General features: G+C 39.0%; 1 protein-coding gene across 1 annotated transcript; it reads right to left on the bottom strand.

Moving 5' to 3' along the window:
- Positions 1 to 233: 233 nt before the first annotated feature.
- Positions 234 to 812, bottom strand: LOC122235416 (histone H2A-Bbd type 1-like). The gene has a single exon (XM_042974764.1). The coding sequence runs from the start codon at positions 705 to 707 to the stop codon at positions 354 to 356; it is 354 nt and encodes a 117-aa protein (XP_042830698.1). The 5' UTR covers positions 708 to 812; the 3' UTR covers positions 234 to 353.
- Positions 813 to 16,037: the final 15,225 nt, after the last annotated feature.

Raw genomic sequence — 16,037 nt, 5'->3', positions numbered from 1 at the left:
TGGCCTCACAAGCCTGGACTGGCTCAGCGCCAGTGAGGAAGTCTCTTCCCCCTGACCCGCTACTCCCTCAGGGCCGCTTCCTGCACTGTCCCCAGCGAAACCGCTCCCCGAAATGCCCGAGTCCAGCATCCCACACTGACCGCCCGTCCACCCTCCACCTCCCATGGGAGGTCTCCTCCCGGATGTCTGACAGACACCTCCAGCTACCTCCGAATGACAGAAACAGACACCGGTCAGAGGCACGGCCCTGGAGTTAACTCCTTTAATGTCACGTGCAGACACAAGGCCAGGCCTCCCTCATCTGTGGGCGGCTTCGGGGTCCGGACGAGGGGGCCGGCTCGGGGACGCGGGCATCACCACTTCCGAACTCGGGGCAGCCCATCCACCCGAGGGGAGGTGTTGTTCTCGAGGAGACCCCTGAGGTGCTGGTTGCTGCCCAGGGCTCGCTGCACGTGCTCCGGGGTGATGCGCATCTTGTGGCTGTCCAGAGCCTCCTTGCCCGCCAGCTCCAGGATGTTGGCCGTCAGGTACTCGAGAACGGCGGTCAGGAAGACCGGGGTGGACGCGCTCAGGCGCGGGCCGTAGCGACCCTCTCGCAGGAGACGCTCCACGCGGCTGACCGGGAATTGCAGCTCGGCTCTCCTGGAGCGGGACACCGCGTGCCTCCTCCGTCTGCGACGGTGCCGGCGGCGGCGCCTCCCAGACATGCCTCGTGCTGGGTTGGAACCCGATCGGCCCGGCCTGACCGTCCCGCTGGCCCGAGGGTGGCAGGATGCCGGCGCCGACTCCTACCAAGTGTGCCCCTCACTGGTCAGGGAGCTGCTTATATGACACCTCCGACATTATGATGTCACTGGTGTCGCTGATGTCACTGCGCCCTGCTCAGGACTGGCCTGGAAACATCCATGACAGAAACCTGGTCTCCCTGTTGACTGCACTGGACCCTCTTTATGAGGGAACTTGACTGCAGTATTCTAGCAAAAGATTTGTTTCAGTGAATTTTTTTCCTTGGCTATAGGACACCACTCCAGGTATTCCAGCCTTATGTTGTCTTCAAACTCTCTTTTGTCCCTTTTTAAGTTGTAGGTCAGTGACAGACATGCACGACCTCCAAGGCAGGCTCAGTTCATCCCCCTCTCACACAGTAATCAAACCAATTTTGCCTCCATTTATACATTCCTCTCACTATTTCTGATCAATATTCCTGCTTCTCTTCTTTGGATTCTCTCGTGAACTAGTTACAAAATCTGCCAATTTGCTCATATGATAAACAAATTTTTTCAACATGTGTTCATGTCTGTCTAAGTGCCATGATTTTATACTTCTTCCATAATTATCTTTAGCTCTGAAACACCCATATGTCCAATTGTTCCACCTAGCAGAGCCAGGTAATCTTCAATGACGGAGATGTGGACCACATGAACACTGAAAGCCCGGGCATGTCTTTTCTTGGCTCTTCAGTGTGACTCCAGTATACCAATTATTACATTGTTAAATCTTTTTATAATTTGTTTTTCTCTCTTCCTGTTTAGTGTTTCTGTTTTGTTTTGGGTTCATTTCTAGCCAGTAAGTTATTCTCGGCTATTGACAGCCATGGTTGGGAATTTGAGTTTTTGTTTTCTTTTCATTTTATTGGTAAGGTAAAGCCCACATAACATAAAATTCACCATTCTGGCCATCCATTTTTAAGTGTACAATTCAGTGTTTTGTTTTGTTTTTAAGTAGGCTCTACACCCAGCGTGGGGCCCAACACAGGGTTTGAACTGACAACCCTGAGATCATGGTCTGAGCTGAGATCAAGATTCGGATGCTTAACTGACTGAGCCACCCAGGTGCTCCCCAATTCAGTGTACTTTTAATACATTCACAATGCTGTGATGCTATCACTTCTGATTCCAGAACAGTTTCATAACCCCCAAAAGAAACCCTTTACCCATTAAAGCAGTAACTCCTTATTCCTCACTCTTTACCAGCCCCTGGCAAACAATCTACTTTCTGTCTATATTGGTTTCCCTAGTCTAAACATTTATATAAACGGGCTCATGTGAGACATTTTGTATCTGGCTTCTTTTGCTTAGCATGTTTTCAAGGTTTGTCCACATTATAATGTCTATCACTACTTCATTTTTTTTTATGGCTGGAAAATAATCCATCGTATGCATAGATCACATTTTGTTTATCCGTTTATCAGCTGATAGACATTTAGGCTGTTTCCAACATTGTGACTATTATAAATAATGCTGCTATAAGAATTTGTGTACAAGATTTTGTGTTAACATATGGCTTCGATTTTCTTGTGTATATACCTAAAAGTGCAATTGTTTGGTCATGTGGTGACAATTCATATTTATGGTCCCACCATCTGGAGATCTTCCTAAATAGATTGATGGCTTGTAGAGATCTGGTCCCCACTGGGTGAGAGACAACAGAGAATCTGGTTTGTCAGTCTTTTTGTTTGTCTATTTTTAGTGCAAATAAATGCAGAATTTCATGCCCTCTGGGAGCAGAACAAGTACTTGATATCTGTACCAGGGAGGTTTACTGTTTCTGTGTTTATACTTGACCCATGATTAAAATTGTAGAATTGAGGCTATAACCTTTATTTCACTGTGCCTGTACATGTATGTGTCTATAATTCAGAAATGACTTCATCTCTGATTGTGTGAGTATATAAAGTTCCTACCTCCACATCTCGGAAATTAAAGAGGCTCTGTTCTGATTGATATATCTAGATGAATAATTGCTTATATAAATTGAGTATTTCTAAAATACCCTGAAAATAATGAAATTAAATTTCTGACCCTTTAAAGGTACTTGATTTAAAAAAAATTCTTGAAGAAACAAACACGAATATATTTCAAGAATCTGAACTCAAAGTGAAATAAGTCAGAGAAAGATAAATACCATATGACTTCATTCATATGTGGAATTTAAGAAACAAATCAAATGAGCAAGGGGAAAAGAGAGAGAGAGAAGCCAAGAAACAGACTCTTAACTATAGAGAACTAATGGTTACCAGAGAGGAGGTGGGTGGGTGGATGGGCAAAATAGGTGATGGGGATTAAAGGGTGCACTTGATGAGCACTGGATGGTGCACAGAATTGTTGAATCACAATACTGTAAACCTAAAACTAATATAACACTGTGTATTAACTATATTGGAAGTAAAACAAAAAATTTCTAAAGAATTTCAATTCATATAATTTCAATATTCAGTGAAAAGGATTACTTTAATCTTTAGTGTTTAATAAAAATAACTATATCTTCTCTGATTCATCAGTGTCAAGTACAATATAAACACATTTTTTTTCTACTTGGGCATGTTTTTCCTCAACTTATATAGGCTTACTGATTAAAGAAAGCATTACTTCTAGTTATTAACATTATAAAAATACGAATTTATTTTTAACAAAATTGAACCATTATTCCACTCATCTTTCATTACCACAGTAGTAAGGTTTTGCAGCTTGAAGAAAGGTCAAGACAAGATAAATAAAGAGAAGCATAAATCTGTTAAAATTTTGCCAAATCTGTCTCCATTTTGATGAGCTTATTCATAAGATTGTAAAACTAAGCTTGTGGTTCATTTAGAATCAAGTATTAGAGTAATACAAGGCTAGAATTTGGTTTTCTCTCTGTAAAAATTAGTTTCCTTGAAGGGCTTCTCTACTCTTAAAATGTCATGAAAGTTCACTCTTCACCCTATATGTTAATTTTTTCAAATAGCAGAGATTTCTTTTAATAATTTTTTAATGTTTTATTTATTTTTGAGAGAGAGAGACAGAGAGAGAGGGAGAACGAGTAGGGGAGGGGCAGAGAGAGGGAGACAGGATCCAAGGCAGGCTCCTCGCTGACAGCAAAAAGCCCCGGGGAGGGCTCAAACTCACACACCAGTGAGACCTGAGCCCAAGTCAGATGCCTAACTGAGCCACCAGGTGTCCCAAATAGCAGAGATTTCTTATCTCACCAAAATAACATTGTATATTTTATTTCTAATTTACATGTTTTCAATTATTCTCCTTAAACAAATACCCTACATTTCTACACGTGTTAAGGGTTTATCTAAATATTGTGTTTATTAAATATTACATTATCACTTTTATTAATAGGTTGCCTTCATACAATCATTCATATTCACCCAAGTACCAGTACCAATTCACCAGTAGGGTGACTCCTCAAGGCAGGCATCCCCCTCCATTCATGCACTTCCTGATGAATTCTGCCTTAGGTGGGATTGGGATACTTCCTTCACTCTTGATGTTCCTGGTAGATTCTTCTCTAGACTGAGAATCAAACACTCGTGCAACTCCTACTTCCTTTCCTCCATGCACTTTATACCTAGTCATCCCCTAGTCTGCCTTCACACATCACCTCCTTCCAGATCCCTCATACATCACCTTCATCCAGAATTCAGTCACCAGTGGCCATGTCCAACCTATTCTGGCTGCACCCCTGGACTAGGCTAACTTAACCCTGTAGCCAAGAACATCTTGCCAAGTCCTCCACAAGGCTGGCTGCATTCTGCACCAATGCACCACCTACTATGTCCCTCTTTCTAGTTTATACACCCTGACCTGAACCTCCTGCAGAATACTCTTCCAACCTGGATACATGCAGCTCCCACCATATCCTATAGGCTTCCTGCACTCTCTATACCTATACCTACTGTGAGGCCTCACCTAGGATGGATGCACCCTTCACCTATGTACTTCTTGTTGGAACTCTCTTGGGCTGATTGTACCAATTTATGCATTCCAGCTGAATCCTCCTTTAGACTGAATTCTTCCCTCATCCATTTACTTCCTGTCAGAAAATACATTAAGCTGGCTGCAACATATGTCTATGCACCTCCTGTCATATCCCTGCCCACATCCCACCATAAGTGGTTAAATCCTCCACCCATACATTTCACACCAAGTCCTCTGTCCTCATCTATTCAGGATGCTATATTAAAATATAACAAGGTAGTTTATAAATAACAGAAACTCACTGCTCACGGTCATGGAGGCTGGAAGTCCAATATCATGGCACAGGCATGGTCATATCAGGGCCCTTTTCTGGGTCACAGACTTCTCACTGTGTGCTCACAAGGCAGAAGGGCAAGAGGTCCCTCTGGAGTCCCATTTATAGGGCACTAATTCCATTCATGAGGGCTCCACTCTCATGACTTAAATACCTCTGAAAGGTCCCAACTACTAATATCATCACATTGGGCATTAGGATTTCAAGATACAAATTTTGGAGGACACAAACATTCAGACCATAGTATCCTCCCCTAGTCTGGATACATTCTACCCCAGGAACCTCCAGCTGGGTCTTCTCTGAGCAGAATACTCCCTCTTTGAATGTCTCTATCACCGTGTCTTCTACAATCCTGAGTGCCTTCTCCACCTAAGTCCTCCTTTCCAGATATATCCTAGGCTGGCTATACTAATCATGCACTTTCTTCAATAACCTATGAATGGGTTGTTTGTGCTCTCCTCTCAAGTACTTCCTGCTGGATCCTACCCTAATCTGGCTGCATACTCCACCTCCTGCCAAGTCCTTCTCAAGGCTGGATGATCTCTATACCCATGCACTTCCTTCTAGGTGTACCCTAGATGGGCTGCACCCCACACCACTACACCCCCACCATATGCTTTCCTACGATTGCTATACCTTCCATTCATGTACCACCTGCCATGAACTCTCTCACACTGGATGTTCCCTCCTTCTAGGCATATCCTGCCCAATCCTCACCTAGGCTGGCTGTGCATTCCAACAATATACTTCCTAGACTAGAAATATCCTCTCCTAGACTTGATGCTCTATCTACTCATGTACCTCCTACTCTAACCTTCATTAGTCTGGCTGCAATCTCTATCCATGCACTATTTTAGAGTCTTCACAGAGGCTGCAAACTCTTCCACACATGAACTTCCTGTCACACTGTGCTCAGACTGGCTGTACCCTCTAGTTATGCACCTCTTGCTGAATCCTAATTTAGGCAGAATGATTTCCCCACCCATGCTTCTCCTAATTTCTGCTGTCCTAAGCTGGGTGCTTCCTCCACTCATGCACTTCCTGTTAGAGGCTACATAAGGCTAGCTGTATCTTCCACATGTGCAACTCCTAGAGTGACCCTCTAGGCCACATACTTCTACCAACCCATCATATCTTGTCAAGCCTTCTACAGGCTGTCTGAATCCTATTTCCATGCAGCTCATCAGATTCCCTCCTATAAGCTGGGTATATTCTGCATCCACATACCCTCTGCCATGTCTTCCATAGGCTGGGATGCACCTCCACCCAGGCAATTCCTGCCATTTCTTTCCCTAGGTGCCTACACCTGCTATTCAAGCACCTATGGCAGAGTTATCTCCTAAGCTGGACACTCCCTGCACCATTTACTTCTTGCTGAATTGTCCTAGAATTCCCATAAACCATTCACGCATATCCTTCTAATCTTCCCCTAAGTTGGAAGCTCCCAAAACATGCACTTCCTGTCAACTTATCCCCCAAATCGGCTTCACCTTGCAAGTAAGCACCTCCCTTAAGGTCCTTCTGGACAAGGCTGATCAAACGTCGTACTTGACAAAAGTTCAGCCTGGTTTACTAGGACAGCTAAGCCCTCAACTTTAGGTGATATTCTCAAACTGTAATTTGTTTCCTCCATCTCAAAGACCAGATGTCTGTCTCATATGCATAAAAACAAACACTTCCTGCCTAGATTTTTCTGTTTTTACAATGTTCAAGAAATACTCAAGTAGTTTTCAGCATGCCCATCCTGTGACAGCCACCTATCCGACAATCTTTGCATACAATAGCTTTCTTATTTGCCCTCACTCTGAGATGTTTCTGCCTTAAGTTTTGAGCATCTCTTTATTGCAATAGTTCCTAATAAAACCTTTCTTTGCTAATAACTGGGCTTGCTTTTTTTTAATCTTGATACTATGGTGACATGACTCAGATGGAGTGGTGACTGTCTCATTAAAGCCCATCATCTTCACCCAGTTAATATGCTAGTCTCCAGGGCCCCTCAAGTCCTTTCATGGCTGGGGAAATTGAGATCCATGGTAAGTCACAACTCTGTATCCTTTGCTCTGACATTTGTCTGTTTTAGCATAGAAAAGATTTAACTTTATTTCCCCCTTACTTTCTTACTGTCCTGTTTCTCTGTCTTTCCTGTGAGTGGGGTTAATGACCCTGACTCTTTAATGGGAAATCACTTCTTGGATTTAAGACCAAGTCCTTTAGCACTGAGAGGTGTTCATTTCATTATCTTGGAAAACCTTCAAATTTACTGATATTCTCTAGACCGCTCTGAAAGAGGATACATGCTCCATCATTTCAGTTTTACGTCCACCTAAATTTTCCAAAAAGAGCAAAATTTTGATAAAGACAACACAAAACTTGAACATTCTCTTTGGGGATATTGGATGATCTCCAAACTGGTTCACTTACTAGGGGATCCCTACCTAAGTCCTCATCGAAACAATGTTCTGTTTATTTTGTCTAGTATGAAGAGGCAGAAAAGCCCATCTCCAACAATATCTTTTCAGGAACCATTATTTCCTTTAAAGACCATCTTCCTTACCCAAAGTCCTCTACCACCTCTCTCTTTCCATCATACCCCCTTTCTACTTTCCCCTTTTTAAACCACTTTTGACCTAACCTTTAGCCCCCTTGAATCCTTCATTCTGTCATCCTTCAACTCTGTACCCCAACAAGTCCTTTCCCTTCCCAGTCTTCCCCACAGATACATAGAGTCACTTGAGTTTCAGGCTTCCCTCCTCCCATTGTGGACTCTCAATGAGTTCAAGGAACCCAAGATGAAACAACTGAGACAGTGATTTTCAAACCCTGGTCTCGCTCTGATATTCATGCCATCATTGAATATGTTCTGGATCACTGAACAAACCAAGAGGAATTTTCCACTCAGTTCAGGCTATTCCTTAGAACCTGTTCACCAAGGCCTCCTGACCTTTACCAACTGGTCAATCTCCTTGTGGATCCAGGATGTCACCCTTTAGTTTTAAGGGTCTAGGTGAGACACAACAAGCAAGATCATTCTGATGGCATAATTTCTTTTCATAAAGCCAAGTACATTGGTGACAATCTTCTTGTTTATATCCCCTTGGCTTTCATTTCCAAATTTGACTGGTCACAAATATAAGAATTAGACAACAATGAGACAAATCCGTCTCCAACTTTAAACACAGGTTAACAATATTTGGAAAGATTTCTCAGGTCTCTCTCCAAATGACCATATAGTTCTAGCTTTAGTCACCAGTTTTACTAATGGACTAAAGCCCCTAATAGAAAAATCATACAAAAGCAGAACATAAACTGTCATACAGATCCCCTCTCTGGATTCATGCTCTAACTCAACATCATAAGGATGCCATGCTTGAAAAATCTGAATCAATACAACATAAGCTCTTGGTTCATCAACTTAGGCAACTATAAAGAAAGGGATCTAATATTTATGGCCCTAATTCCTTTTGGAAACCCTCTACTGACAAAGATATACGAAAATTTATATATTTAAAAATAACTACTAGACTAGGAATTGTCCAGCCTTCAAGCTAAAGGGGAAACAAGAGACTAGAGCTTTTTCCCAGTAATATCCCTCTCAGGAACCAAGTCATTCACCTCCTGCCAATTCCCAAACTATGATAGATGCTTCCTTCACACATGCACATCCTGGTAAATCCTATCCTAAGCTCATTTCTCCCTCTAAACCAGAATATCATACAGGTTCTACCTTAGGCTGGCCGTACTCTGTAGCAATTCATCTTCTATTACGTCTGCCATTATGCTGGCTGCATCCTCCACTCAACAACCTCCTGCCAGTTCCTAGCCATTGACTACCTACACACTGTACCCCTAATCACCCTACCATATTCTCCTCTATTCTGGCCGAATGCTCCACATATGCCTCTTGCTGAGTCTACTCTAGGCCGTGTATTTCCTCTACCAATGCACTTCCTGCTGGATACTCCTATACACTCACTGGGCCTTCCATCCATGCACCATCTGGTGTGTCCTCCTCTAGTCTGGATGCTCACTTCACCCATGTATTCCATGAAGTGTATTCCTGTATGCTGTATTCTCTCACCACCCATCAAATCTCTTCAATATGCTCAAATTGCTAAAGAAACCATGGACAAAGACCTAAAGAAAACCAGAAGAATAATGTTTCACCAAACAAATAACAGTGATAATTAAATAGAAATTAGTAAAAGGAACCAAATATCAATTCTAAAGCTGAAAAGAACAATAACTAAAATGACAAATTCACCAGAATAGTCCAATAGTGGGTTTTATTAAGCAGAAGAAAAAAAATCAGTGAAATTAGAGATAAACCAATTGAAATTAACAAGTCTGAGAAGAGAGAAGAAAAAAGAAGACTGAAGACCAATGAACAAAGCCTAAGAGACCTGTGGAGCATCAACTTATATATCATCACATGTATGGAGTTCCAGAAGAATAGGAGCAAGAGAAAGGGGTACAAAGTATGTGTGAGAAAATAACAACCAATAGCTTTCCAAATTTGATAAAAGATATGAATCTACACTTCCAAAGGTCAACAAATTCAAACAGAATAAAAGCAAAGGAGATTGATATTGAGGCACATCATAATGAAACTGTCAAAAGTCAAAGAAAAAGAGACAATCTTGAAAGCAACAAGACTAATCACTTATAAGGAATCCTCAATCAGATTAGCAAAAGCCAATTTCTCATGACAAATCATAGAGGTAAGAAGGCAGTGGGATGCTATATTTCAAGAGCTGAAAGAAAAACAACTTTTAACCCAAAACACTAAATCTTACAAAACTACCCTTTAAAAATGAAGGGGATTGACATAAGTGAAAGGAGAAAAAGACAACAACACAATTATATTGCACGATTTCAATATCTTGCTTTCTGTTATGGATAGAACAACCAGACAGAAGATCAATAAGTAAGCAGAGAACTTGAAAAACACTAAAGATCAATGCATCTGACAGACATACACAGAAGTATCCATCCAATAACAGCAGAATGTATATTCTTCTCAAGTGCACATGAAACATTCTCTAAGATAGACCATATATTAGGCCACTAAACAAGTCTTGACATTCTCTTAACATTTAAGAAAACTGGAATGGTATGAAGTATTTTCTCTGACTACAATGCAATGAAACTAGATGTCAAAAGCAGAAAGAAAACAGGAAAATACACAAATATGTGGAATTTAAACAATGTACTCTTAAACAACCAATGCATTAAAGAAGAAATAAAAAGGGAATTCATAAAATATTCACAGACAACAAATAAAAAATAAAATTTTTAAAAAATTTTAAAAGAAAATATTCAGAGACAAATGAAAATGAAAACACAACATACCAAAACTTATGGGGTGCAGTGAAAGCATGACTGAGAGAAAAGTTCATAGAGGTAGATGCTTACATAAGAAAAAAAAAGATCTCAAATCAATAACTTAATTTTATACCTCCAGGAATTAGAAAAAGAAAAACAAACTAAACCCAAAATTAGCAGAAGGAAGGAAATAATAGGTTGTAGCAGGTATAAATGAAATAAAAATAGAAAAACATCAATGAAACCACGAATTGCATTTTTGAAAAGAGCAACAAAATCAATAAACTTCTAGCTAAACTAACAAAAGAAATGACTGAAATAATAAAATTAGAAATGAAAGAGGTAATATTAAAAAATAACGGGACAGAAATAAAAAGGATTATAAGAGATTACTATGAGCAATTATATGCCAACAAATGGGATAACCTAAAATAAATGAATAAATTCTTAGAAATGTATAACCAACCAAGACTGAATCATAAAGAAATAAAAACTCTGAACAGACCTATAACATGTTAGGAGATTCAATCAGTAATCAAATATCTCCCACTCCAAAAACCGCCCAGGGCCAGTTGTTGACTTCATTGAGTAATTTTTTAAATGGTTATTTATTTTTGAGAGAGAGACAATGCAAGCAGGGAAGGGGCAGAAAGAGACAGACAGAAGATCTGAGGCAGGCTCCATGCTGACAGCAGAGAGCCAGATGCAGGGCTTGAACCCAAGAACCATGAGATCATGACCTAAGCTGAAGTCTGACACTTAACTGACTGAGCCACCAGGCACCCCAAATTCATTGAATAATTTTATCAAACAATTATAGAAGAATTAATACCAATCCTCCTCAAATTATTCCAAAGAGCTGAAGAGAAGGGAACACTTCCAAATGCACTTCTATGAAGTCAGCATTTCTCTAATACCAAAACTAGATGAAGATTTAACAAGAAAAAAGAACTTACAGAATAATAATATTAATAGTAATGTAAAAATTCTCAACAAAATATTAGCAAACCAAATTAAATGGCAGATTAAAAATATTATACACCATGACCAAGGGGATATATACCTGAAATGCAAATATACTTCAACATATGAAAATCAGTCCATGTAATGTACCATGTTAACAAAGTGAAGGGGACAAACACACGATCTTCTCAATTGATGCAGAGAAAGCAACTGACAAAATTGTACACACTTTTATGATAAAAAAGCAAGGAATAGAAGAAAACTACATCAACATAACGAAAGCAGTATATGAAAAACCTACAACTAATGTATACTCTATGAGAAAGATGGAGAGCTTTCCATCAAAGATCAAGAAGTCAAGTATGCCCACTCTCACTATCCAACATAGTTCTGGAAAACTTAGCCAAAGCAATTAGAAAAGAAAAAGAAATAAAAGGCATCCAAACTGGAAAAAGAGAAATACAATTATTTCTGTTTGCAGATGACATCTTATATGTAGAAAACTCTAAAGAATCCACAAAAGGCTATTACAAGTAATAAACAATTTTAACAGTTTCAGGATACAAAATCAACACAAAAATTCAGTTCCATTTCTATATGCTAACAATGACCAATCCAAAGTAGAAATTTAGAAAACAATCATATTTACTATAGCATCCAAAAGAATAAAATAGTTAGGAATAAACCTAACTAATAAGGTGAAACACTTGTATACTGAAAACTGTATTGCTAAAAGGAAATGAAGGTACAAAGAAATGGAAAGACATCCCATGCTCATGGATTAAGACATACCATTACAATGCTCATACTACCCAAACCAATCCAACAATTCAATGCAATCTCTATCAAAATCCAATGATATATTTTGTAGAAATAGAAAACATCATTCTAAAATTAATACATAACCTCCAAGCTCCCTAAATAACAAAAATAATTTTGAGAAATAAAAACAAACCTAGACACTTCAAACTTACTGACATCAAAGCTTATTACAAAGCTACCATAATCAAAACAGTATGATATTAGCGTAAAAACAGATATATAGACTAATAGAACAGACTAGAGAGCTCAAAAATAAATGCCTGCATATACAGCCATATTATTTCAACAAGGGTTCAAAAACTACATAATGAAAGGACGATTCCTTCAGCAAACTGGTGTTGGGAAAACTGGATATCCATGTGCAAAAGGATAAAGTTGGACCCAAACGCTATACAAATACAAAAATTACTGAAAATGTATAAATACCTAAACATAAGAACTAGAAGAAACCTAGAAGAAAACAGCAGAAAAGCTGCACAACACTTAATTTGGCAATGATTTCGTGGATAGGGTACCAAAAGCAAAGGCAGGATGCCTGGGTGGCTCAGTCAGTTAAGCATCCAACTTCGGCTGAGGTCATGATCTCAGTCCAAGTTTGGCTCAGGTCATGATCTCATGGTTTGTGGGTTCGAGCCCCACATCAGGCTCTGCACTGACAACTCTGAGCCTGCTTCGGATTCTGTCTCCCTGTCTCTCTCTGCCTCTCTCTCTCAAAAATAAATAACTAAATGTTAAAAAAAAGCGAAGGTAACAAAAGTGAAAACAGACAAATGGGACTACATCAAAATTGAAAAATTCTGTGCATCAAGGAAACAATAAGCAAAGTAAAAAGGTAACCTATTGAATGGGAAAAATATTTGTAAACCATGTATCTGACAAGGAGTTAATATCCAGAACCTATAAGAAACTTTTATGATTCAATATGAAAAGACAATCAAATTTAATAGTGGGCAAAGGACTGGAACAGACAACTCTCCAAGGAAAACTTATAAATAAATGCCCAAGAAGCATATGAAAAGATGCTCAACAACTAGTCACCAGAGAAATGCAAATCAAGGCCACAGTGAGATATTACCTCACACCCATTAGGGTAGCCATTATCAAAAGAAAAGAAAATAAGGGTTGGTGAGGATGTAGAGAAACTGGAACCCCTGCACTATTGGTTGGAATGTATAACAGGATAGCCACTACAGAAAACAATATGGAGATTCCTCAAATAAGTAAAAACAGAATTACCATATGATTTGGCAATCCCACTTCTGGGTATACATACAAAGACTTCACAGCAGGATCTCAAAAACATATTTGCAGAACCACATTTTTTACAGGATTATTCACAGGAGGAAGAAAAGAGCTGTGTAGGAACAGAATTTTTTTTTAATTTTTTTATGTTTATTTTATATTTTGGGAAAGAGCGAGAGAACACAAGCAGGGAAGGGGCAGAGAGAGAGGGAGACACAGAATCCAAAGCAGGCTGCAGGCTCTGAGCTGTCAGCACAGAGCCCAACGCAAGGCTCGAACTCACGAACCATGAGATCATGACCTAAGCCAAAGTTGGATGCTTAACTGACTGAGCCACCCAGGTGCCCTGAGCAGAGTTTTTAGACACTAGTAAAACTAAGCTGATATTCATTCAAACTAATTTTCTCATAAATTTTTCAATTATAATCCCCAGGACAACCTTTAAGAAAATAACAAAATATACAGAAAAGAAAATAAGGATGGAATACAGTATAAAACAAACAAACAAAAAAACATATAAACACAAAAACAAAAGAAGGGAAGTAATGGAGGAACTCAGAAACAAAAATGAGGACACAGAGAAAACAAATAGGAAAATGGCAGAATTAAGTGTTTCCTTATTGGTAATGACTTTAATTGTAAACAGATTAAATTCTCCAATTAAAAGGCAAATTTTAGTAAAATGTATAATAAAAAAGCATAATCTGTTAGGAGCATCTGGTCTAAAGTGTTACTCAAAGCCATTGTATCCTTGCTGATTTTCTGTCTGGGTGATTTATCTGTTGATATAAGTGCAATGTTAAAGTCCCCCATTATTATTGTATTACTGTCAATTTCTTCCTTTATGTCTGTTAATAGTTGTTTTATGTACTTAGGTGCTTCTATGTTGGGTACGTAAATATTTACAATGGTTATATCCTCTTGCTGGAGTGTTCCCTTTATCATCATGTAGTGTCTTTCTTTGTCTCTTGTTATAGTCACTGTTCTATATAATCAGAATATTCCATACAAAACCAGCAAAATACACATTCTTTTCAATTGAATGAGGAATATTCTCCAGAACAGATCACATGTTAGGCCAGGTAATGAGTCTCAATAAATTCAAAATGAGTAAAATCATATCATGCATCTTTTCCAACTACAATGGTATGAAACCAGGAATCAATCACAAGAAAAATTCTGGAAAGAACACAAATACATGGAGGCTAAATAACATGTCACTAAACAATGAATGGGTCAACCAAGATATCAAAGATGAAATAAAAATATACCTGGAAATTAAAGAAAATGAAAACACAATGATGCAAAATTTGGGGCGCCTGGGTGGCTCAGTCAGTTGACCATCCCTCTTGATTTCAGCTCAGGTCATGATCCCAGGGTCATGGGATCGAGCCCCATACCAGGCTCTGCACTGAGTGTGGAGCCTGCATAAGATTCTCTCTCTCTCTCTGTCACATCCCCACCCCCACCCCACTCTCTTTCTCTCTCAAATAAAACTCTTTGGTATACAGCAAAACCTATTTTCAGAGGAAAGATTATAGCAATACAGGCCTTCAAGAACAAAGGAAATCTCAAATAAACAACTCAAATAAACCTAATCTCAAATACATCTAACCTTACACCTAAAGGAGCTAGAAAAACAAAAACAAACAAAGCCTAAATCCAGTTGAAGGAAGGGAATAGAGAAGAAATAAACAAAACAGAGATGAAATAAAATCTAATACAACAGATATAACACCTACTCTTCCCAAGCTATCCTAAAAATAGAAGAGGAAGGAAAGCTTCAAAATTCATTTTACAAAGCCAACATTACACTGGTACCAAAACCAGAAAATTACACTAAAAAAAGAAATCAACATGTCAATATCTCTAATGAGCAGAGACGCAAAAATCTTCAATAGAATATTAACTGAATCTAACAATACATCAAAAAAAAAATATTCACCATGATCAAGTGGGACTTATTCCAGGGATGCAAGGGTTGTTCAATATTGCAAATCAATCAATGTGACACACCACGTTAACAAGAGATAAGATAAAAACCATATGATCATTTCAATAGATGCAAAAAAACATTTGACAAAGTATGACATTTATTCATGATAAAAACCATCAACAAAATGGGCTTAGAGGTAATACACTGCAATATAATAAAGGCTGTATATGAAAAACTCACAGCTAAAATCATCCTCAAGGGGGAAAAACTGAGAGCTTTTCTCCTAAGGTAAGGAACAAGACAAGGATGTGCACTTTCACCACCACTTGTAATTAACATAGTAATGTAAATCCTAGCCACAGAAATAAGACAACAAAAAGAACTAAAAGGCTGGGGTGCCTAAGTGGCTCAGTTGACTAAGCATTTGACTTTGTCTCCGGTCATGATCTCATAGTTGGTGGGTTCAAACCCCACATCGGGCTCCGCCCTAACAGTGTGGAGCCTGCTTGGGATTCTCTCTCTCTCTCCTTCTTTCTCTGCCCCTCCCTGACTCATGTTTCTCTCTCTCTCTGTCTCTGAAAATAAATAAATTAATTAAAAACAAAAGGCATCCAAATCAGTAAGGAAAAAGTAGAACTTTTACTATTTGCAGATGACATGATACTATATATAGAGAACCCAAGACTCTACTAAAAAAACTACTACAACTGATAAATGAATTCAGTAATTT

This window comes from Panthera tigris, chromosome X, assembly GCF_018350195.1.
Source record: "Panthera tigris isolate Pti1 chromosome X, P.tigris_Pti1_mat1.1, whole genome shotgun sequence".
In the NCBI taxonomy this organism is placed as follows: Eukaryota; Metazoa; Chordata; class Mammalia; order Carnivora; family Felidae; genus Panthera; species Panthera tigris.
The sequence above is the reverse complement of the archived record's forward strand: the minus strand, read 5'-3'. Positions and strand labels throughout refer to the sequence as shown.

Bases quoted from the DNA above. Each gene is read 5' to 3' on its own strand.
- LOC122235416 (XM_042974764.1), bottom strand. From the start codon at position 707: ATGTCTGGGAGGCGCCGCCGCCGGCACCGTCGCAGACGGAGGAGGCAC.